Source organism: Rattus norvegicus, chromosome 10, assembly GCF_021556685.1.
Source record: "Rattus norvegicus strain SHRSP/BbbUtx chromosome 10, alternate assembly SHRSP_T2T, whole genome shotgun sequence".
Lineage (NCBI taxonomy): Eukaryota > Metazoa > Chordata > Mammalia > Rodentia > Muridae > Rattus > Rattus norvegicus.
The window spans coordinates 111332100-111354648 of NC_141543.1; the positions used below are offsets into that span (position 1 = coordinate 111332100).

Genomic DNA, 22549 nt, shown 5'->3' on the forward strand with positions numbered 1-22549 from the left:
CCTGGGTGATGACTCAGATCTCCTGATCTTCTTGTATTCCTGGCTACTTCTGGTGTGGACACTTTTCTTGTGAGAGAGCAACCGCCACAATTACCCTGAGAACAGAGCTGGGGATTCCAGGACTGGTTTGCATTTCCTCTCAGGATAATGGAGTCTACCTTGTGAGGTTGTCTGGGATTAATACAGACCAGAAGTTCCTTCAGAGTGACTGAGCCCTTTACACTTCTCATGACTTTGACTCAGGCAAGTGCTGTGTATGTCTGAGCCCACATAACTCAGTGAGTGGATGCAGAGCCAGACATGGTGGTGCACCCGTCATCCCAACAATGCCTCAGCACGGCAGGGGAAGGTGGTCCCAAGAGTGCTAGGCCAGTCAAGGTGACATCATGTTACCATGTGTCAACAAAAGAAAATGAAACAAAAACCATAACAAAATCTTCCCAAACAGAAAAATGTAGTTAATAGAGAGATGCGATTTAGCTCAGTTGTATTCTGAGTGTCTCCTGCCTAGATACGAGGTTATTACCTGCCACCCGAGAACAGCACATTCCCAGAGCAACCCTTGGAGCTGTGCACACCGTGCCTCTCACTTTGAAGGTTAGGGTTGGTATAAGCATGTGTTATGCCATGAAGTGAAGAGAGTAGGAACTGGGTCCACTCTCTGACTTCATTGGTGCTGCAGAGTCTGGCTTTCCTGAGGTCCATCTCCTGGAAAGCATCCTTCCTGGACAGGCTGGAATGACTCGAGCTGAATGAGCATTGCCACAGCCTGCTAAACGTGGTTTCTACAGAACCAGACGGCTGCAGTTGAGACTTAGACTCTTCTACTTTGGATCCGTAAATGTAATTTATTTTGAGTCTTGATTGAAATTTATTTTAACTTTAAAAGCAGGGCTGTGAGGGCTAAAATCACATGGCTTATTGGACCTGCCAATTCTAGTTAGTTCTGATGGCCGCTCTTCTGTTCTTTAGCTCAGTAAAAAGAAACGATCGATCGCTGAGGTCCTGTCACCTAGGCTGCCTCTATATAGGCAGTGGCTGCAGAGACAGGGCTTGTGGTCCTCTTCTCCTGAAGGCCTGAGGACAGGCACCGTCTCTTCTTCTGGAGTCAGTTTAGGGGCATCGTGGCCAAGCGTCACCTCCTGCCTTGGACCTTCAGTCCACCTTCCTTCCTTCAGAGCCTCATGCAGGTCCCTTCCTTCAGCCTTTGCTTTTCTCTTCCCGTTCATGTCTCCCATGGCGACTGTGTCCCTCCTGAGTGTACCATTCCTTCATCTTGCATTCTGAGGCACAGTGTCATCTCTGCTCCTTCTGTAGAGCTGCGTTCTACCCACACTGTGCTCCTCGTTCATGTGCTGTAGTTTTGGCGTTGTTGGTCCTTTATTGTTCAGGAGTTGGGGTGGGCTCTGCCATGCCCCTTCCCTGTGTTGATGGTGCTAGACATTTGGCACACTTCTTCCTGTTCATGTGTGCTGACATGCCATAGCACAGCCCCCAAATGACCAGCTTTAGAAGAAAGGAAAGCAGAGGCTCAGTGCAGGTCATGTTGATCCTTTTGACTGTCAGCCTCTTCAGAACAGCCGTTCCTGCTTTAGCATGTGACATACACTGAGGATGACAGTTCAGAAATGTGCTATGCACAAACACAGCTGCTGTGGCTTCCCTCTTCCCAGTGTCCAGTGATCCAGATTAGGGATCATAGATTGCAGCAGGTCACTGTGTCACTGTGCATGCCCTTCACTATATGCTCTTGGCTCTTAGCTTTGAGTTCTGAAAGTTGTAATTTCGTGGTGACTGTAGATGTGTTCGGATTTTCTGATTTAGGCAGGAGCATTCATTTATCCATTCACTTTTGTCCCCCTGCCTTTCAATATGCATGAGTCAGTGCATTCAATGTATGTATGTATGTATGTATGTATGTATGTATGTATGTATGTATGTGTTCAGAGGTGGAATTCAGAAGGGTGCGCCATGTTGGAGGAACTTCTGCTTGGAATTGGTGCTAGAAGGTGACCCCAGCATGGAGGTGACTCCTGAAGTCCCAGAAAGCACAAGATCACAACTGAGGAGAGGCCAGGCAGTGGGAAAAGCACATAAGAGGCCTGTGTCCCCTGGAGACAGAGGCAAGGGCGACTGGAGTGCACATGCTCACAGGGCTCAGGTGCCTGCTAGCCATGGCACCAAGCACGCACTACCCAGGTCAGCACTGGTGCTGCCCAGAGTCCTGCCTCCTGTGGTTATTATACATTACCTTCCTCAGAGACTATGCTGTTCTTACACCCTTCCCCTCCTCAGGTTTCCCAGAGGGAGAATTACAGGTGCAGAGAAACCAAACAGTTGCTAAGTTCACAAAGCTGCCATGAGGTGGGGCTTTACCTGGCTCCACATCGGTACTGTCCCCCAGTCTCCCCGTTCTCCCCGGGTCAGCAAGAGTAGATGTGGTTGGAGGAGGGGGTGTTTAAAGAGTTGGCTTCAGTGTGCCGAGTGAGCTGTCTCCTTCATTCTTCTCTCATAACGATGAGAGCTGCTGGAGCTGCATATACTACACCCTGGCAACTGCCAAGAACGAGAAGGAAGGTGGAATAGCTGCCCCTTTCTTATGGAAGAGAATTTTGCTCCAGAAGTTACTTCTGGCCTTTGTGGGTCTCACTGGTCAGATCTGATGCCTCCTGGCCTTTCAGCCTTTGTTGAGAAAGTCCAGGAAGTTACAGAGTGGTTCCTCTGCTGATTTGTCACTCTCACTCTCTACACTAGTGGCACAAATGGGCTGTTGAGTCCTTGGCCAGCTCAAGTACATGTGTGACCCAAGTCTGCTATCTGTGGTGTCATTGTCCGTGTCCTCCCCCCTCCCCCAAAGTCATGCTTTAGTGGACTGTGTGTGTGCACGGACTAAACATGACCTCATGATGCTAATTACACAAAACACGTGACCTTTATGCTTCTCACCTATTGTAGATAAATTAAGTACTTTGGATTTTGGAAATGGCCTGGCCTAAAAATAGCACTTACACTGTTTCTGAACATTTATCAAATGTCTCCATGTGCTCAGATCATGTCTGCAGAATGTTTAAGATCATACATAGATGACCTTATGAGTCAAAAAATATTCTTCTGTCCTCAGACAGCTGCAGCTGATCAGGAGCACACTTTTTTTTTTTTGGTTCTTTTTCTCGGAGCTGGGGACCGAACCCAGGGCCTTGCGCTTCCTAGGCAAGCGCTCTACCACTGAGCTAAATCCCCAGCCCAGGAGCACACTTCTATGTCCCAGTTGGCAACAGCATTCTCAGAGAGTGCTGGAAGCACCACTGCCCCGCCCCCAAGTCTGTGATAAGCGACTGACTGACTTTCAAGACTGCGCTCCTGCTCTGGAGTGGTAGCCAATGCTCATGTTGTTTGCCAGGCTACTGGAACCACCCAGGGTGAGCAGAGGAGGCCTGCTCTTGCTAGAGCAGTAGAGAAGTTGCCCTTCTGTGCCCCAGAGCCACCCATCACTGGTCAGGAGCTACTGGGTTCCAGGATCCCACCTGTCTTTCAGGAATCAGCTGAGGCCTTGGTGTTTACCATGTTTGCTGTGCAGAGAAAACAAAGATGTTTCTTTGCAGCCGGCTGATTTCCCTCATACACTTGACACTTTCTTCTAGTGTCTAGAGTTGATTGTTAAGCCCTCCAGTAGCAGTGTGTGTGCATAAGATGTGGTGTTTGGAATGTGGTAATCCTTCACATTATTGGTATGTCTGTATCTTAGGTTTCTAATGCTGTGATAAAACCATGACCAGAAAGCAACCCTGGAAGGGAAGGTTTATTTCATCTTACAACTCTCACCACTAGGAAGGTCAGGCAAGATTCTCAAGGCAGAAAGGTGAGGACGGGGCAGGAACTAAAGCAGAAGCTATGGATGGTGCTGCTGACTGGCTTGCTCATCATGGCTTGCTCAGCCTGCTTCCTTTTACATTTCTGGACCACTTTCCCAGGGTGGCACCACTCATGGTCTGGGCTTCTCATCTCATTTATTAATAGAGAAAATGATAGACCCCTGACCTATCTGGCTGGGGCGTTTCTCAGTTGAGGGTCTCTCTTTCCAAACGATTCTGACATTGTGTTGATACAGTCAGCACAACATGCTTTTGATAAAAATTCTTTAAAGATTTTTACCTGCCTGGACTCTTCCTAAAACATCTGGCCATACCTTGGAAAGGGCTTCATGTGAACACATTTAGTCTGGTTGTGCTTTGTCCCCCATTGCTCATGCACAGAAGAAGAGAAATGGCTTAAATGCAATTGCCTGTTTATTTGCGTCTGTAGTGTCCTTTGTATTTGTGTGTTTGTAAAGTTTTTCTCGTGGGTACTTTCCTCCCGTGGCCATCCTCTGTCTTCAGCTTTCTGTCACCCACCTGTTTCCCATCTTTTTATCTGGCTCTATTTGGAGCCAGTTCCATGTGTCATGCTGCTCCATGTGTGAGAATAAGTATTTCTAGTAATTTCTAAAAATAACTGATTCTTTAAGTATGCACAGTCTGTGTATAGGTTACAGATGAGGGCATCATTGATTGAATTAGCTACTCTGCTGATCCATAGGCTTACTCTACTACTCAGTCCCTTCTGTAGCTCATTCCCTGTCCTGTTTTTTTTTCTTATTTTGTTTGTTTGTTTGTTTGTTTTTTCCTTAAATGAACTGATTAAAGAAATGAGTTTCTCTGCATCTTGTAGAATTTAATGTTTCTGGGGTTTGTTGACTCCTACCCCAATGTCAAATCACACTGGCATTTGTCCCTGGAATTCCTCTGTATTGCAGGTTAATCTAGAGGCTTATACAGATTGTGGTACTCAGGGTGCTTCACAAGTGGTGCTGCAAGCGTCTTTTTGTGTGTACAGAACTCTGCTTGTGTTGTGAGAAGTTACCAACAATCATTGCCTGGCTCCACTCACTGAGCCTGTAGGAGGATGGAGTCTCCGTGCCTCTGGCATCCCTCTTTGCTGGTTAAGAGGGTTTGTTTCTGTATACTCCTCTCCACTTACTGGATCGCTTGAAGCCACTACGTTCGGGGAAGGCCAGAGTCAGTAAACTGCCCTTTATATGCTAGTTTCTAAGTAGTAGGTTTCTCATAGGTAACCAGTAAGGGAGGGATGTGGGAACGTGTGTGGCCAGCCAAGCTCTTCGGTGTACAGAAACACTCTGCATTGGTAATCTTTGATGTTCATTGCATTTCGCCACTGGCAAATGGAACCTATTCCTGCTGGCTCCTGGGTCTTTTGATGCAGGCCCAGGAATGGGTGATTGCCTCTAGTCTGTGAGGTTTGACAAGTCAGGGCATTCTATGTTCATTCCATGCATCTTCCTCCCCAGGCCTAAAGTCAGCTCTATCTCTGAGGAGTTTTTGTTTTGTTTTGTTTTGTTTGTTTATTCATGGGATGGCATATTTAGAGAGGTTAAATCCTAGCCACAGGAGTTTACATTGTTCATCCCAGCCCTATTCTCTGTCTTTACAAATAGAACCCACTGTGAGCTCTTGCTGATTCAGGTGTGTAAGTCTCCAGGATTTCTCTTTGATCCGGTGGTGGTGGTGGTGGTGGTGGTGGTGGTGGTGGTGGTGGTGGTGGTGGTGGTGGTGGTGGTTGGTGCTGCTGCTGCTGCTGCTGCTGCTGCTCCTCCTCCTCCTCCTCCTCCTCCTCCTCCTCCCCCCCCGCCCCCCAATGGCGGGACATTCCAGTTTCCATTTACTTTGCACTATACTCAACAATTTAAAAAATGGTGGCAGCCTTCCCACTAGTGGTCTTAGAGAGCTGTCCTCGGGTGTCTGCTCTTCCTCTCATGGCAGGCTTAGGTGTAGGCACTTTACCCTATGTCATGATCCCTTGAAGAGTTCCGAAATTCAATAGCCACCTGGGTATGTAATCAAATCCATTTGTTTGATTTTGCTTAAAACTTAAAAATTATTTGGGGGCTGGAGAGGCCGCTCAGTGGTTAAGCTTTACTTGTTGCTCTTGCTGCAGAGGACCTGGGTTTGGTTCCTGATACCCACATGGCAGCTAACAACCACCTGTAGCTCAGTTGCAGGAGAAAATGCTGATGCGTTCTTCTCACCTCTGTGGTGCAGGGCATGTACCAAACATTTATGCATAAACAATTTTTAAAAATTACAATTTTATTTTTATGTGTGTACATGAACATGAGTGTACTTGTGTGTGTCTGGTATTCAGTGCCTACAGAGGTCATAAGGTCGCTTCAGATGCCCTGAAACGAGTTACAGTTAGCTCTGAACCACCTGATGTGAGTGAGTGCTCAGAGCCGAAGTTAGGTCCTCTGCAAGAGCAGCAGGCGACGTGGACTGCTTAGCTAGCTCTCCAGCTCCTTGCTTACATCTTTTAAGGTCTCATTAAACAAAATTTGTTTTGCTTTGTAGTTATGTAAAACTTATCCTGATTCCAAAGTTAAATGCAGCCAAAGATGTTAGGGAAACCTGGCTGCCTGTCCTGCTTTCTAGCCACCCCTCACATGCTTGGACAACACTTACATGTTTCAGTAATGGGTGATATGTGTGGGTAAGACTGGTTTTCTTCTTTCTTGTATAAATGTGGAAATATGCACATGATTTTTTTCTTACTGTTTTCCCCACTATATCAGATTAGAATACAAGTCCTGGTTAGAATTAAGGCTCTGTTCTTTTCTCAAACTCAGCTCTTTTATGTTGGGCCATTGATTTGTCATGGAGGTGAGCATGCTTCTACATGTTGTGAGCATAATTGCAGGCTGGCCTTTACCCGTCAGCTGGCAGTTGTGACAAACAAGCATGCCACAGATGCTACTGAAGCCTTAGGGGAAGTGTTCCAGCGAAGCACAGTATTTCTTCTGAGGGTCCTCGTAAGCAGGACCGAGAAAAATCAAGAGTGGAGTAGCCTGATCTATAAGTCAGAGCTTCTATTTTTGGGCTTTACCTCTTTTTCAAATCAGGGAAGGAGGAATTGTTGAATATTTCATGAGCGAGAGAGACAGTTTTACAGATCTCATGTGAAGCTGCAATCTGGGCAGCTCTGCCGTGGCACCCAAGGCTCTTCTGCGTCAGTGTTGCTGTTGCTTACGTCCTGGATGTGCCTGCCAGGCTCACGGAACAGAGTTCTTCTGTGTGGCCCCACACAGGGATGGCCCTTTTCTTCCTTGTGGTGGAAATCCAGTTGTTATGGGTGTCAGTTGGAGGGCAGTGCAGACATTTGGCTAAGGCTAGTGAAGTACTCCAAAGCCGTGTCCAGGACCGTGTGGCTGAACTGGTATGCTCAAGCCCCAGCATGGGCCCCATGAATGCTAAAAGCAGAGCTCTGCTGGCAAGACGGGCTGTCTAGGGTTAACTGTGCTCCTCAGCTCCCACTATACCAGCCTATACTCAGTCTTCTGGGTTCTACATGATTTGTTTGAAAAGTGAGAGAGCAGAATTATGGAGGATGCATCTGTGTACCCTGATGAGTGAGGTTTGTGGCTACCAGTGAAGATGGCTCCTGATACCTGAGCAGATACAATGCATCCAGGGATGCATTAGGGCCACATCTGGCTTGGGGGTGGGAAGGATGGAGGATGTTACTTCTCACAGGCCCAGCCCTTCTGGCCTGCTGGTTGTTTTGTTTTGTTTCTCGTTTTTCATGATCTTCAAGCTTGGCCTTTTATAGTGTGTGCAGTTCCAGAGATGCTGCTCTGCTGTTCTGCTGTAACACATATCACTTTCTGTGTAGCATGAGGCCTTGGGAGGTATGACTGCCTCTTGACATTTGGTTAGTATTACAGATGCTGTGGCTTTTGCAGTCTTCAAGGCATTCTGTGACAGCATGAGCCATGGCTGTTGTGAACAGGTCTTAGCCTGGTATCTAGTGAGTGGTGCTGGTCCTCGTAGCCGGAGTCCAGGCTGCCTCTCCATTCCATCCCACATACCGAGATCCCCATGTTCCTTTTTCTGCCCCCCTGGCTGGTTAGCACATGAAGTATTCCAGGTAACGAACAGTTGTTGCTCATACTTGGAGAAGGTTGGGGCACAGATCCCAGAGGGAGTGTAACGTAGGCTAGAAGCCCTGGTGAAGGCTTGTGCCAGTGAGTGACAAGTGTTGCTGACCAAGAGCCTTGTGAAAGCATTGTAGTCTTGGGATTCTCTGCACCAGAAAACAGTCTGAGAAGATAGCGGGGTGTTGGCTTGCTTCAGGAGAAAGGTTGTTTGTCTGCTGTACCAGAGCACAGGGCACAGGGGCAGCTGAATGGCAGTGGATGGATTGTGAGCAGCTGGGCTTGCCAGGCAGATGTTATTTTCCTTTTGTTTGTTCCTGCTTGTGCCCATTTGCACTACTCTGCACTACTCTGCTCTGATGCTCAGGGTAATGAGCAGTGAACAGTAAACTGTAAGACTGGAGCCTGGATCCTGGATCCTGGCTTTGAATTGCTTTGCCATATGTGTGCTGCATGACTTTCTGTCTGTAAAACCAGGAGTGCCAGCACTGTCTACACTATAGTGTGGTAACAAGAGAAGAGGGGCCTTAGGAAGCGAACCCTCAGAATGTATCCTGAGAGCAATGTTGCCTCTGTCTGTTCACCAGCCCCAGGGAAAAGCTCTGCCTCTCAAGTAGCTGGCCCTGTGCTCTTCAGGTGTTTGGAAGAGAAAAGCTTCCAGGCTGAACCATGGGTAAGTAGGTCACTGACCTACGGCTGAGCTGAAGCCTTCCACGGAGGTGGCTCTTTGCCTTGGGTGCACCTGTTTCTCTCCCTCGTAACTCTTCACAACATGCAGACTGCAACACAAGATGCTGAGAAGCTGTATACCAGAGAAGGAGTTGTCACACTCACACAAGGACAGAAGGGGACACCTCTGACACTTCTGGAACCAGGATCTTTCTTAGCGGTCATTTCAAATGAAACACATAGCTGAGTGGTGGTGGCGCACACCTTTAATCCTAGTGCCTGGGAAGCAGAGGCGGGTGGATCTGTGAGTTTGAGGCCAATCTGGTCATAGAGCTAGTTCTAGGACAGTCAGAGCTACAAGAGAAACCCTGTCTCAGAAAAAAAGAATCAAATGAAACATAAACAGTAGAGGCTACTGGAACTGGCCAGAGAACGAGGTAACAGTTACCTCTGAACTTAAGACACTCTAAAGGCTCCTTCAGAGACCAGGGACTTAGGCTGCAGAGGTGTCTGGCCAGACCTAGCAGGTAGCTAGTCAGATGGAGGGGAGGTAACTCAGGGATGCTGAAGATGCTATGTCCACTTCCTGTCACCATGGTGAGCTGCTTTGTTTGCTGATTTGACCAACACCATTTTTCCACATCCCAGGATGCTGATTGAGCCGTATCTGGTTTGGGCCCTGCCTCTGCAATTCCCATCCCTGTCCTGCAGCCTGGGTTCTTCAGGTCTCCAGCAGCTCAGGCCGTTGCTCACATCGCAGAGACTCAAGGGGTCCATGGACAAAATAAGAACTAGTTTTTGTTTTCTTTTCTATGAAGGGATTGTAGTCTTGTCTTGATCACACCAGGGAGAAGGACGTACAGAACAGCGTCTCCATGGGAATCTTTAAAGGGAAATGAAATGTGGTAATGGAGAGGGACAGTGCCTGAGTTACACAATACCTGCCCTACATTCTTCCTGACAAGTCAGCCCCACAGGCTGGGTTGAGACCTCAGCTAATGGAAGGCAAAAGGCTATAAATGAAGCAAAGGTAGTCTACCTGTGACTCATGTACACATGTGATATGTGTATCCAGAGACGGGATCTGAGTGTGTGTGTGTGTGTGTGTGCGCGTGCGTGCGTGCGTGTGTGTGTGTGCGTGCGCGTGCGTGCGTGTGTGTGTGTGTGTGTGTGTGTGTGTGTGCGTGCGTGCGTGCGTGCGTGTCTGCCTGCCTGCCTGCCTGCCTGCCTGCCTGTCCGTCTGTCTGTTTCCTGTGGCTCTTACCCCCAGGTGTCAGGCCACCTGAGTTCAGGGTTCCAGTTTTGAAGATGACTCCGGAGTGGACTGGAAATGCAGTGGAGCCGCATGCTGCAGCAAGGCAGGAGTCTGGCCATGGGTTGCAGTTGGAGGCACACCTGGGAGTGCTCGCTGTGAGACACAAGGCCAGGCGATGAGAACTGCCTTGACCGAGGCAGGAGGAGCACAGCTCAGAGAGGTGAGGCGTAGCAGCGAAGACTCACAGGCAGTGTGGTGGTTAGATGTTTGTCATCTGGAAAGACAGAGCTCAGTTGAGAAGATGTTTCCATCACAGTGGCCTATAGGCAAATCTGTGGGGTATTTTCTTGATTGCTGATTGCTGTGGGAGGATCCAGTTTACTATTGTATTCCTGAGTTGTATGATAAAGCAGGATGAGCAAGCTAGTAAGCAGCATTCCTCCATGGTATCTGCTGTAGTGTCTGCCTTCAGGTCCTGGCCTTGAGCTCCTGACTTGACTTCCTTCATGATGGACTGTGATCTCTCACATACCAATGGTGTGTATCCCAGCAACAGAATGGAAACTGGGACAAGGGGCTGGTGGTATTGAATGCCAGGTGTGGAGCCCCAGGCTCTGCTGGTTTGGGGCAGGAAGGCCTTAGGCCGGCAAGGCTGGGCTGAGTGCTGCTATAGTTCATGGAATCAGCCTGAGGAGATCTTGCTGTGTGTACTTTCTCATTTGTGTGTGTTGGTGTGCTCCAGGAGTGCTGTGTGACTCTTGATCTTGATGTCTGTCTGTCAGCCAAAGGGAAAGGAAGAGCGCAGCCTCACCAGCTGGGCAACTCTGCTGTGCTCTGCCGACATTTAATTCTTGCCGTCTGTTCTGTTCTCCTTGCTCTCCTTTGAGAGGTGTCTACAGATTATGATCTGACATGGGGATGCCCTGAGGCCCTGGACTCTGTCTGGTAGAAACAGTTGTCCTCATGACTTTTTACCCAGCTCCCTATTTAAAGTAGCCTGTTTACTGAAGGCTTTCCTGGTTCTTCACCACAGACAGTGTGTTTTGTATAGGAAGACATCCATTCTCTAGGTACTGCTTAGGGCCGGGGATGAGGTAGTAGCTTACTCAACTGATGGTTCTATCTGACTAGGCGAGAACTGTGCTTTGGTACAGGTGTGGGCTGTGTTTCTTACCATGTGCACTTTGAGTCCATGCCTTGGATCAGAGGTTAGCTGTCAGGGCAGTATATCATCTGCAGGGAGCCTGGGAAGGGAGCAGGGGCTCTGCTCCATTGTTGCTCTGCAGCTCAGCCAAACTGCTTTGTTTAAAACAACTCAGAAAAATAAGCAAACAAATAAAACAAAACAAAAAACCCCCAACTCAACAATAAGGAAATGTAGAGGCTCTGAACCCCTAGTTTCAACCTTCCAAGTACAAAGGCCACTACACTGGGAGGTCAATTTAGTTAAAAAACCAAAAAAAAACAAAAAACAAAAACAAAAACAAAACAAACCCTAAACAAACAAACAACAACAACAACAACAAACTAAACCTGGCGAAGGCGGATCCATTTTCACAGCCCTAGTTGAACAGCACTGTGGTGCCCGAAGTCCTAGGGAGGTAGGTAGAAGACATATTGCCACTGCTTCACAGGGTTTCTGAGCCTATAGGCAAATCTGTGGGGAGCCCTTCCTGAGCCTCACTAGCACATGAAGGTGTGTGCTGTCACCCAGGCGGATGCAGAGCCCAGAGCACCACTTACCACGTTACTCACTGTTACATTCTTTTCCTCTGTCGCAGGCTCCCCACCCCACCCCCACTCCCACCCCCACCCCCTATTTTATTACATCCTGAGATTTGGCTTTTCAGGAGGAATGCCTAGCTCAGGTGGTGTTTGGGGGATTGTTCTGTTGTTTTGTTGCCCGATGAAAATGCCCATAAATTCCCCAAACAACTGGGTGTCTAACCTGCTGCTGTGTCTTTCACTCCACCGAGCCATTATCCAGGCGCCCTCATTTTGAAACAAACCTTACGTGGCGTGGTGACATTTAATTTAGTGTTTCTCATTTCAAAGCCCTTAAAAATATTAATTAATTCCTGTCATCCCCCAGGAGGCACATTATTAATATCCGAAGTGCCTTTCATGCTGGTCCATTAATGTGTCCTCTCAGTGTGATAGATAAGAAATGAGGTTGAATCTACTTTAAAAAAATTTTTTTTTGCACTCACACAAGATAAGACCTTGCTAGAGCCAAGGTTAGAAATAACGAGTCCCTAATTTTATTCAGCTCTTGGTATGACTCCAACTCTGTTGCTTTTGGGTGTGCTTTGGGAGAAGCTCACTCCTGTGAGGTGTAGTGTCTGGAGGCAGTAGATGAGTTTTCAATGGAGCTTTACAAATGCAGTTCAGTGGCTATGCAGAGGTTCACGGAATCCAAGAAGCCACTGCAGCAGAAAAGAATGGTGGGAGGTAGAGAGCAGGGAGCTCCAGGCATTTCCACCAGAGACTAACAGTGACTGCAGGTGCCCGTGTAAACCTCGACACGAAGAACAGATAGGTGTTGCTCCTGGAGGGTACATCTGTCCTCAGTCTCGAGTGATCTCTTCTCTACTTGATGTGGCCTCTTGTCCTCCTCCTCTCTTCCTTCCTCCACCCCCTTCTTTCGTTTTTTTCCATTTTTCTGAGACAGCGTCCCGTCCCCATCGTCGGTCCCCCGTCCGTCCCCCCCTCCCTCCCTATCCTAGCTGTCCTGGATCTCTCTCTGTACATCTGGGTGGCCTCAGACTCACAGAGATCCCTGGCCTCTGCAACCTCTCCCCCCAGGAGGCACAGGACAGGACAGCCACTGATGCAGTGTTCCAGCTGAGCTGCTGGTCCCACTCTCCTACCTGCTCTGAGAACTGAAGTCCTACAGCTGCAGTTGATGACTTTGAAGTTAATTTAGATAAGTGAAGTCACTGTGCAGGAGCCGGGACACACAGCCACTTCTGTAGCAGACTCTGGGCAGGGTCAGAATCTGGTGATATTCATGAGAGATGTGAATTGGAGCTGTGACCATGAGGCGTAGACCTGCTCTGGCTCTTTTGTGAGACTGAGGAAGTTGAGAACATGCACTGTTTAGGAATGTTCCAAGAACAGGGTCTTGAATAGTGATGGTATTTGGGCCTTTTGGAAATGAATAGGGGAGTGTGCACATGCACTAACTCATGGGAAGTATGCACATACACCTCATGGGGAGTGTGCAAATACACTAACTCATGGGGAGTGTGCATACACACTCATAGCAGGTGTGCACAGACACTAACTCATGGGGAGTGTGCACACACACTCATAGGAAGTGTGCACAGACACTAACTCATGGGGAGTGTGCACATGCACTAAGGTTAATTGACCTTTCTCTTGTTGCCCAATAAGGTTCTGAGGGAGGAGAAGGCTGCTAAATCAGGGCTGGAGGGGCAGCTGGAGAGGAGTTGTGGTCCCCACTGCTGTCACCTGCTAAGCACAGTTTGCATTCTGTGGAGACTTCCCTTCCCTTCCTGCCGTAGTCTTCTTAGGTCTCTGGTGGGCAGTGCTCTCAGGGCCTTCAGGTGCAGGTGCCTTTCTTCCTGGCAGTCATTCCTCTTGGTCCACCTCTGCCTTAAATGTTTAGCCTCCAAGGACTGCAGAGTCTTTGTTGGCTGTCCTTTGCATTAACTGAAGAAGGCAGCTTTGCCGTAGAGACCTGGCCACCTCCAGGGCTTGCAAACCACTAAGACAACTTGAATTTGGTTTGATTTCCTTGTTATTTCTCTTGGTAGTGATAGAAACATTTTCTGCTTCCCTTGTCTGTTCTCAAAGAGAATAAATAGCCAATTCTGAGCCCCTCTGACTGTCAGGTCCTAAAGAAACCTAGGACAGATACCTATGCATGGTGCCGATGAGTACAACAAAGCCCATTCTGGCCACCAGGCTCACTTAGTACTGTGGCTCCTCCTAGGTCCTGCCTACCGTGACCTCTCCATCACAAGGGCTTCACTGTGTTTACCCCCAGTCTCTACAACCTTGCCATTTTGGCCATGTGCTCTCTGAGTTCTTCTCTCTTGGTGTTCTTGGGCCTCTGTTCCTCTTTTGATCCACTTGCCCTCTCCCCTACTTTTTTTATTTATTTATTTATTTATTTTTTAAATTTTTTTTTCCTTTTCTTTTTTTCAGAGCTGGGGACCGAACCCAGGGCCTTGCGCTTGCTAGGCAAGTGCTCTACCACTGAGCTAAATCCGCAACCCCTCTCCCCTACTTTTATGGCCAGGTTCAGTGGAACCCTTCCAAGTGCCTCTGGCTGTACTCTCCCTCAGATATACAATAAAACCTTCTCCATAACCATTACCTTGGAGTGCTCCTAGGTGTGGTGTTAATTCCAAAGATGGGAGGAGAAAGATCACCAATAGACATCATCATGGCCAAATTAATTAAAACCAGCTCTTTTATTTGTGTACATGGCCAAGATAGGGTTTTAGAAGTCATCATTGGATGCGAGGGAGACAAGGTTTTTATAGCTCAGGGGCAGGGGGTTCCCAAATAGATGTAGTGGCCACAATTGGGAGGGGTTATAGGAGCAGAGCCATAAGCATAGCCAGCCATGACGGCCTCCTGGAAGAAAGACATGGCTGCAAGGTGGTTGTAACGAGGCAGCAATAGCAAACCTTTGAAGTGAAGGTAGGGCTGCAAGGTGGTTATTAACTTTTTGAAACAAGACAAGATTGTCATTGTTGGAACAGGCAGTCCAGAACCATCTGTAGTTAGGGTTACAGGTGGAGCATAGCCCAATCTTTGAGGTTTAACCACAAACAGAAATGAATGTAGTTGTCTCTACCATGAGATGGGTTTAAACCTAAGATGGCGGCAGGCTGGTTCTTCAGTGGCTGAGGAAGAAAAGGGTTTTGTTGTAGATAAGAGGAAGATTCCAGAGCAGGGAGAGAAAATAGTAGACTGAATCAGGCTATGAGGAGAGAGAGGATGGAAGAGTGAGAGAAGGCAAGAGAGCACCTCGGGACCACGAGAAGGGTGTGTGGTATTCCTTTCGGACCCAACGCTCTTGGTAACATGTTTTGAGACTTGCCTTTCTATATCTGCATTGTCTGCTTGTGTCACCGAAGAGCCTTGGAAGTAGGAGATGTCCGTCTCACTCTGTGTATCCCCCTGCCCAGCTCCCAAGTCTTGCAGCCCCTGATGGAGTCTTGGAGGTGGCCTTGTCCCTTTTGTACTGTTCCAGGCTGTAGATCTGAGGGGAAATGTTCTATGCCTCTTATTTCTGTCTACTCAGCTGTGACACATATAAAATGCACTCATGTGTAGATATAGAGGTATTTATTTTAATTACAGACAGCCAGGGGAAGGGTCTGCTAAAATGGGGTGTGGTGTGGTGCTCAGTTTGACCAAAATAGCAACAGTGACTCAGGAAACTCCAGATTTGAGCTCACCCAGGTCTCAGCACAGAGTCCCTTGCTCCATGTTTGTGTAGCAGGTGAGCCACACCTGGAGGAGAGATGACCTTGCACTGGTGAGGCAGTCTCCAGGGTGCCATTTTAGGATGCTAGCATGTCACTTCACACTTCCTCTGGAATTTCATAGTGTATTCACTCTCTTGTGTGGGAGTAATTTTGGATGGCATGTAGCCAGCACCATTAAAATGATAGATGCTAGGTGGAGAGACGGCTTAGGAGATGCAGCCAGAGACCCAGGTTCAGTTCTCAGCACTCACATGGCAACTCGAAACCATCTGGAATTCCAGTTCTGGGTGATCTGTTGCACCATATATATGTGGTAGGTGTTCTTGGAGTAAGCTGAAGACATGGGAACTGTAGGTACGGACAGTTCTGAACCATCATGTGGGTGCTGGGGAATCAAACCTGGGTCCTCTGGCAGAAAAACTGGTGCTCCTAACTGCCTAGCCATCTCTCCAGCCCCATCCCCCCACTTTGAGACAGGGTCTTGCTAGGTATCTCATGGTGCCTCAGCCTGTCGGATGCCGGGATTGCAGACATATGAAATGGAAACTTAAGGGTTGTTTGGAAAGTCAGTTATTCTGGATGGTGTTTTCTTGGGGCAAACCCGGGAAGGAGTGTTTTCCTTAAGTGGACACGGGTGAAAGACTAAGACAGATTTGTGAAGGAATGTTGTGCTGAAGCAGACACAGGAGAGAGGATGTTTTGCTAAAGTAAGCATGTTAAAGGACACATGATGAAAGATTCTGTGTTAAATGACACACATGTATTAGTCTATCTTACATTGTGTAGTTGAGCTACATTTGTTGGGACTCCATAGAGAGAAATGCACTAAAAACATTGGGTGGTGTGCTGTAGTTTCTAGTCGTTTTCTTGGACTCAGGCTGATTGGCAGAGTTGTGTCAGCTGAGACAGACACGTGCTGAGGCAAGACCCATGGAGGACAAGTGATGTTTAGAAAGTATAAAAAGGACTTGATGGGCAGTTATGGAGCCTGGGCTAGGTTTGCTCATAGAGCTAGCTGTGCAATGCTTTTTGGTCTTGCGTGGTCACTGATCTTCCATTTGCTGAGAGAGACACAGCTGAGAACTTTTCCTGGTGTCCCTCTGGGTCCCTTTTGTTGACTTGTGTCAAGACTGAGGCCTGGCTGTCATGCCACAGCTGGTGATTTGTGTCTGCTATTCCGACTACTAAACTGGACTGCTGGTGTATTCGCGAAGTGTTAGCAAGTGGACCTAGCTGTCGCTGCTGACCTGTGCCTGACAACACAGCTGGCATTTACTCCAAAGAAACTTTCTAAACAGGTCCACTTCCCCTGTATCCTTTTTTCCCACTTCCTCTGATGGGCTAGAAGGGAGGTTACATACAGCATTTAAGAACCCTCATAAACTAAGGATTGAAAAAAATTAAAGTTACAGACTTGTCTGCCACCCCTGCCTCACAGCTGCAGTTTGTGGGGTTGAGCAGGACCCCAGAGTTTAGACGACTTAGTCCGAGTCCTGAGCATCATCAGTCTGGACACAGAAACTGTCTCCTGAGATTGGAGGCTGTGCACACCAGACACTGGCTCAGCCACTGTACTCCGGCCCCTTTCCGGTCTTGTACTGTGTAGAGTGCAGCCAGGCACCCTAAAGGCCTGACTGGACACTGCAGTGCACGGTTCCCCAGTGCCATTCCCACAGTGCTTTACAGGGTTGTGCTGACATTCATTGTGTCACCGTGATGTCAGATGGCATTTCATCACTTTGATTTGTTCTTTACTAATTGTTATAATTAATGTCACTAACAATCTGGTGTCATTCAACAAGCTAGCTGCGATTAGCATGTTGTCAAGATGTAGAGAGGACAGGACACACCCTGTATTGAAGGACATACACAGAACTGTAAGCAGTGATGGCCCCTCAGCCTTTAGCTTCTTTTAGATATCTGTACACAAGTGGCTAGTGAGCAGCGTAAAGTTCCCCTGACATCATTCCCTGAATGGAAGCTCTGGAAAGGGCCAGGATCCAGACAGGCCATTCCAACCACAAACACAGATGTGGCTGGAGTTCGCCCAGGCAGTGTTGCCCACCTGCCTAGGCCTGCATCAACATCCTTGCCCCATACTGTGCTTCTCTTCCCGTGGGCACTCTGTCTTCCGTGGAGGCTTCAGTCTTGTTTCAGACCTTGTGCTGTGCGTTAGCTTTCCTGCAGACCCTGGCCTACATTCTGTTCTGAGAGGAGTTTCACTTTGCTGGACCCTAACCTTGCCACGTTGAGGCAGGTACCCCAGATGCCCTGCCCTACAGTAGCTCTGACAAGAGAGCCCTGTGTGTGGCTTTAATGTGCTTTGCTCAGGTGCAGAGGATTTGAGGAACCTGGAGGGACCTTGTAAGTCTTGTCTTTCTTTCTAAAGCTTTCATATCTGGTGTGGACTACCATGAACTAGCAGCCAGATTTGTCAGTTTGTTTAATTCTCTTTTTAGCAGCTGATTAAGTCAATTTATTAAAATAGCTAGCTTAGTCATCAGCAATAGTGACTTTAGCCTCCATCGTGGTTCTGTACTAGGCAGAGGATTGTGTTTATCATTCTTGGGAGGATTGCATAGGTCAGAGAGGCTGGCAGGGTCTCGTCTGGGAACGTGAAGGAGCTTTCCCTGTAGCTGTCCTCAGCCTCGGCCTGCACAGCGGCCTTGCCTCTTTCAGGTGCTGCTTCTCTGTACCTCCATTCAGCTCTGCACACCCCTTCTCCAGGACTTCACGCTGTGGCTGCAGAGGGAATTCACATTTGGTGAATCACCTCATCTGCTTCCACAAACATCTTCCCACTGTCTTTAAAGGCACAGCTGCTACTTGTTTCTTAGAGTGAGCAGATAAGCAGTGTTCCACAGTGCCCACAATCGTATCCCAGAAGTTTGTCTATTTCTTAACTTGCGGTCCTCACATAAGTAGATAGAAGAGGCCAAAAATGGGTATCAGTGTGTGTGTGTGTGTGTGTGTGTGTGTGTGGTGGTGGTTACTCCATTTTCTGCTGTCTCTCCTTCATGTGTAACCTCCTCCTCCCTCCTCCCTCCTCCCTCTTCCTCCTCCTCCTCATCTTCCTCCCCCCCTCCTCCTCCTCCTCCTCGTCTTCCTCCCTTCTCCTCCCCTCCTCTCTTCCCCCTCCTCTCTCTCCTCTTCCTCTTCTCCCTCCTCCTTCTCTTCCCCCTCCTCTCCCTCCTCCTCCTCTTCTCCCTCCTCCTCCTCTTCTCCCTCTTCCTTCTCTTCTCCCTCCTCCTCCCCTCCTCCCCTCCTCCCTTCTTCCCCTTCCTCTTCTTCCTCTTCTTCCTCCTTCCTCCTCCCTTCTCTCTTCTTCCTCCTCCTCCATTTTACATTTTGTTTTGTTTGTTTGTTTCAGTTTTTCCAGATAAGATTCCTTTGTGTAACCCCAGCTGTTTTGAAACTCACTCTGTAGACCATACTGACCTTGAACTCAGCGATCCACCTGCCTCTGCCTCCCAAGTGCTAGGATTAAAAGTGAGCACCACCATCACCTGGCTGTAGAGTGGATTTTAAATCTGTTCAGTACTCAAGCATGGCGTTGGTGACACTATTATACCTCTGTGCACATTCTGCCTAGCAAGTCGCTCTTGTACCTTACTGCTTAGGTCCATGGCTGCAGGCGACTGCTGATGACGCTTCTTGCTCTTTAGTGTGGAGTGCACTTTCCCTCTGCGATTGCTAGATTGTAGGGATGGAGCAACCGGTTTGATTTCTCCATGTATTTCTTCACGCATCCTACGTGTAATTTCTGCAAAGTAACGAAGAGGGACAGATGAAAGAAAATACCTTCAGCAAAGTAGCAGGATACAAAATTAACAGACAAAACTCAGTAGCCTTCCTGTATACCAGGAACAAACACAGTGGGAAAAAAATCATGGAAAGAATCTCATTCACTGTAGATTTAAAACAAACTAACAAACAAACACAAGCAAACAAACAAACAACCTTGGACTTCGTTTAACCAAGGATATGAAAGACTTGTACAATGAGAACTGTCAGACACTAAAGAAAGAAATTGAAGAATTTGCTAGAGAATAGAAAGACCTCTCATGCTGCTGGATTGTTGGGAATAATATTGTGAAAATGGCCATCCTGCCAAAAGCAATCTATGGATTTCAGTGCAATCCCCATCAAAATTCCAAAGTAATTCTTCACAGGAATTGAAAAGGCAATCTCAGAATTCATATGGAAACACCTAGACCCAGAGTGATTAAAACTCATCCTAGACAATAAAAATGTCACTGGAGGTGCTGTCCTTCACTGTGTCCTTTCTTTTTAAAAGTTAAATGTAACTTTACTGACCTGCATTCATTCTCTGGAACACACACATTACCTTTAAAGGACAGATCAAAATGTCCACCCATATATATATAGGCAGAACCTTTCATTGGTTTTCTAGTAGATTCTGTGTAGTTTGGAGAACACGGCTCTGGTGCCTGGACTGATTTGGTATGTCCCAGTGTTACAGTGATACTCTGCCACGCCAGGCTCTGCTCCTTAAATTCTGTACTGTGAATTTGCCATTAGAAGTTCAGGGTAAGGCACAAAATAGATGGAAATGAGCCAGAGACCCTCATCTCTGTCATTGGCTTCAGCGTTTGTGGGACATTACCAGACTTATCTCTGCCCTGACCCCCAACTCATTCCATCTACAAGTTAGCCCAAGTTTAACAAATGAGTTTTCAGAAGGTTTTAACTGACAGCTCTGCTCCTGGGAAGCCCTGTGTGTGTGGCTCTACCTCTGGTCTTTGTGTTGCATTATCTTGATTAGATTCCCTGCAGGATTCGGAGTGTCTGGGAGGCTTTCCACAGTAACTGTGGGTTTTCCCTTTTCTGTGCTTTCTTAGTGTTTTTTGCTTGTCTCCCCCCAGGTCCCTTTTCTTCCCTCTGTGTAAGTTCCCAAAGCAGTTTGTTTCATTTCAGAATATAGCTTGCTAGATGTTTATTGGGGTTGCACTGGGTGTGGAACTGGCTGGGCAGAGCTGTTGTCTGCTGAAGTAAGCTGTGTGCCTGTTCAGGTCCCATGTTTCTGTATTTTCTGTGGTGAACTGGCCACTTCCTACAGTGAAGTTCCACACAGTTCTTCCTAAGCTACCTCTCACCAATTAGCCATTTTTGTTTTTTTATCGGGGGTTTCCTGTGCCGCCGCTGTTTGTTGTTTGTGTGTATAAAAAGCCTGTTGTTCATTTCAGGACCCCATCCTGAGGCGTTGCAGTGTCCCGCACAGGAGGGCAGTATGCTGAACATTGGATTTGGATTCTTCCTTCTCTTCTATATCACTCTGCTGTGGCTGCAGCGTATGCTGCAGGCCTCCACTTGAGCAAATTCTCTGTTCCATGTTCTAAGAAGGTCTTTAGGGCAGTCCCTTCTGTCTGACTCATGCCACCGTGTGACAGGCTGACCTTATTCATGTCCCATGTTATTGTTGTCCTTGGTGAAAACACACCACGCTACCACATTCTCTAGCCTGTGCTTACTTTTTAATGCAAACACTTGGGGCCACTTGCGCAAGGTGCACAGCTGCTCCCTCTAGACTGGTGTGCATGAGGAAGAGGGTCCTCTCCGGCCCCTTCCTGTTTGTAACAAGTATCTGCTTTCTTTTTCCACTACAGGCTCGGTACAAGCAGAGCCTTGACCCCACTGTGGATGAAGTCAAGAAACTTTGCACATCTCTGCGTCGGAACGCCAAGGAGGAACGGGTCCTCTTCCACTATAATGGCCATGGGGTGCCCAGGCCTACGGTGAATGGAGAGGTCTGGGTCTTCAACAAGGTGAGCGTGCCCTCAGCTTCTGCTCTCCTTCCCCAGAAGGCCTGTCAGCTTGGGCGTCACCTGAGATCCCCTCCCTGTAGCTTTTGGTAACCCTGGGTATTTCATGTATTCAGCCTTTGAAGAACAGTGACACATGAATTGCTCCAAACCTGCAGCCAGGTTGCCTGGTGAGCAGGCAGAGGAGCCATTTCTATAGGAGAGTGTGTTGACAAAAGCATCCTAAGGCTGTGTGTGTGGCTGTTCTGTCCTCAGTGAGAGGCAGGATGCTCCCAGCATGGATGGATCTCTGTGCACTGGCTTTCTGGTCTGAGCAGCTGCAGTGGTTCTCTGTCCTGAGTGTCAGAGAACCAGCATTCTCCTAGAAAATCAAAGTATTCCGAATATTCTAAAGGGCCCAGCGCCTTGGTTGCCACCTCGGCCTTTCTGATGGTCAGCCTCTAGTGCTGCTGTGAGTCAGATTAGATGGTGAGAGGAAAAGTGCCTCTGGCCCTGGACTGAGGAGTGCATCTCAGACATTGTGCAGGGAAGGAGTTGTGCTGTGTAGCTGTACATGACAGGTACAGCATCCACAGCAGGCGTTCTGGCCCCTTGAACTCTTGAGCTTTGATTTTGGCCTCCATTGAGGTGAGCTTACATTTCAGTCGAGCCACACTCTAGGGTCTGGACTAGGCAAAAGGAACCTCTTCATCCTGTTTCCTTGTGGTAGAAAAGCCTCATTGTCTCCTCCTGCAGACCAAAAACAAACACAAAGCATAGCACCAGCTATTTACATACCTTCCGATAGTGAGCTTTCTTTACTGCCCACCGTCCTGTTGTCCTTGTGCTGCTATCTGTGAGCAGAGGGGCCTGTGAGTTGGCTTCAGGGCCTTTCCCCAGAGCTGTAGTGAACAGGTTCCTGAAGCTCAAGGGTTCCCCAATCCTAGTTAGTTCCCTCTGCAGGGACAGCATTCTACCTCCATATAAGATCTAGGCACCCCCTGTAATGTCTTCTTTTCGTTTCTATTCGTGGGTTCATTTGTATTACGTATTCTAAGGATCATGTGTGGTGGGGACACTGCCTCAGTGCAGAGGTCAGAGAACAGCTTTTGAGAGTCAGTTCTCTCTTTCTACCATGTGGGTACTTAGACCTGAACTCACATCCACCTGCTAAGCTGTCTTGCGGTTAAGAAAGTGGTAGAATTTTTTTTTTTTAAAGATTTATTTATTTATTTTGTATATGAGTACACTGTAGCTGTCTTCAGACACACCAGAAGAGGGCATCGGATTCCATTACGGGTGGTTGTGAGCCACCATGTGGTTGCTGGGATTTGAACTCAGGACCTTTGGAAGAGCAGTCGGTGCTCTTAACCACTGAGCCACCTCTCCAGCCCGAAAGTGGTAGAATTTAAAG

At 47.9% G+C, this 22549-nt stretch overlaps 1 protein-coding gene across 2 annotated transcripts in view; it reads left to right on the top strand.

Moving 5' to 3' along the window:
- Positions 1-22549, top strand: part of Rptor (regulatory associated protein of MTOR, complex 1) — a 298642-nt gene that overhangs the window by 95974 nt on the left and 180119 nt on the right. For both annotated transcript variants that reach the window (NM_001134499.2, XM_087571026.1), the window contains 1 exon segment: positions 21001-21159. In NM_001134499.2, the coding sequence (NP_001127971.2) occupies positions 21001-21159 (159 nt within the window).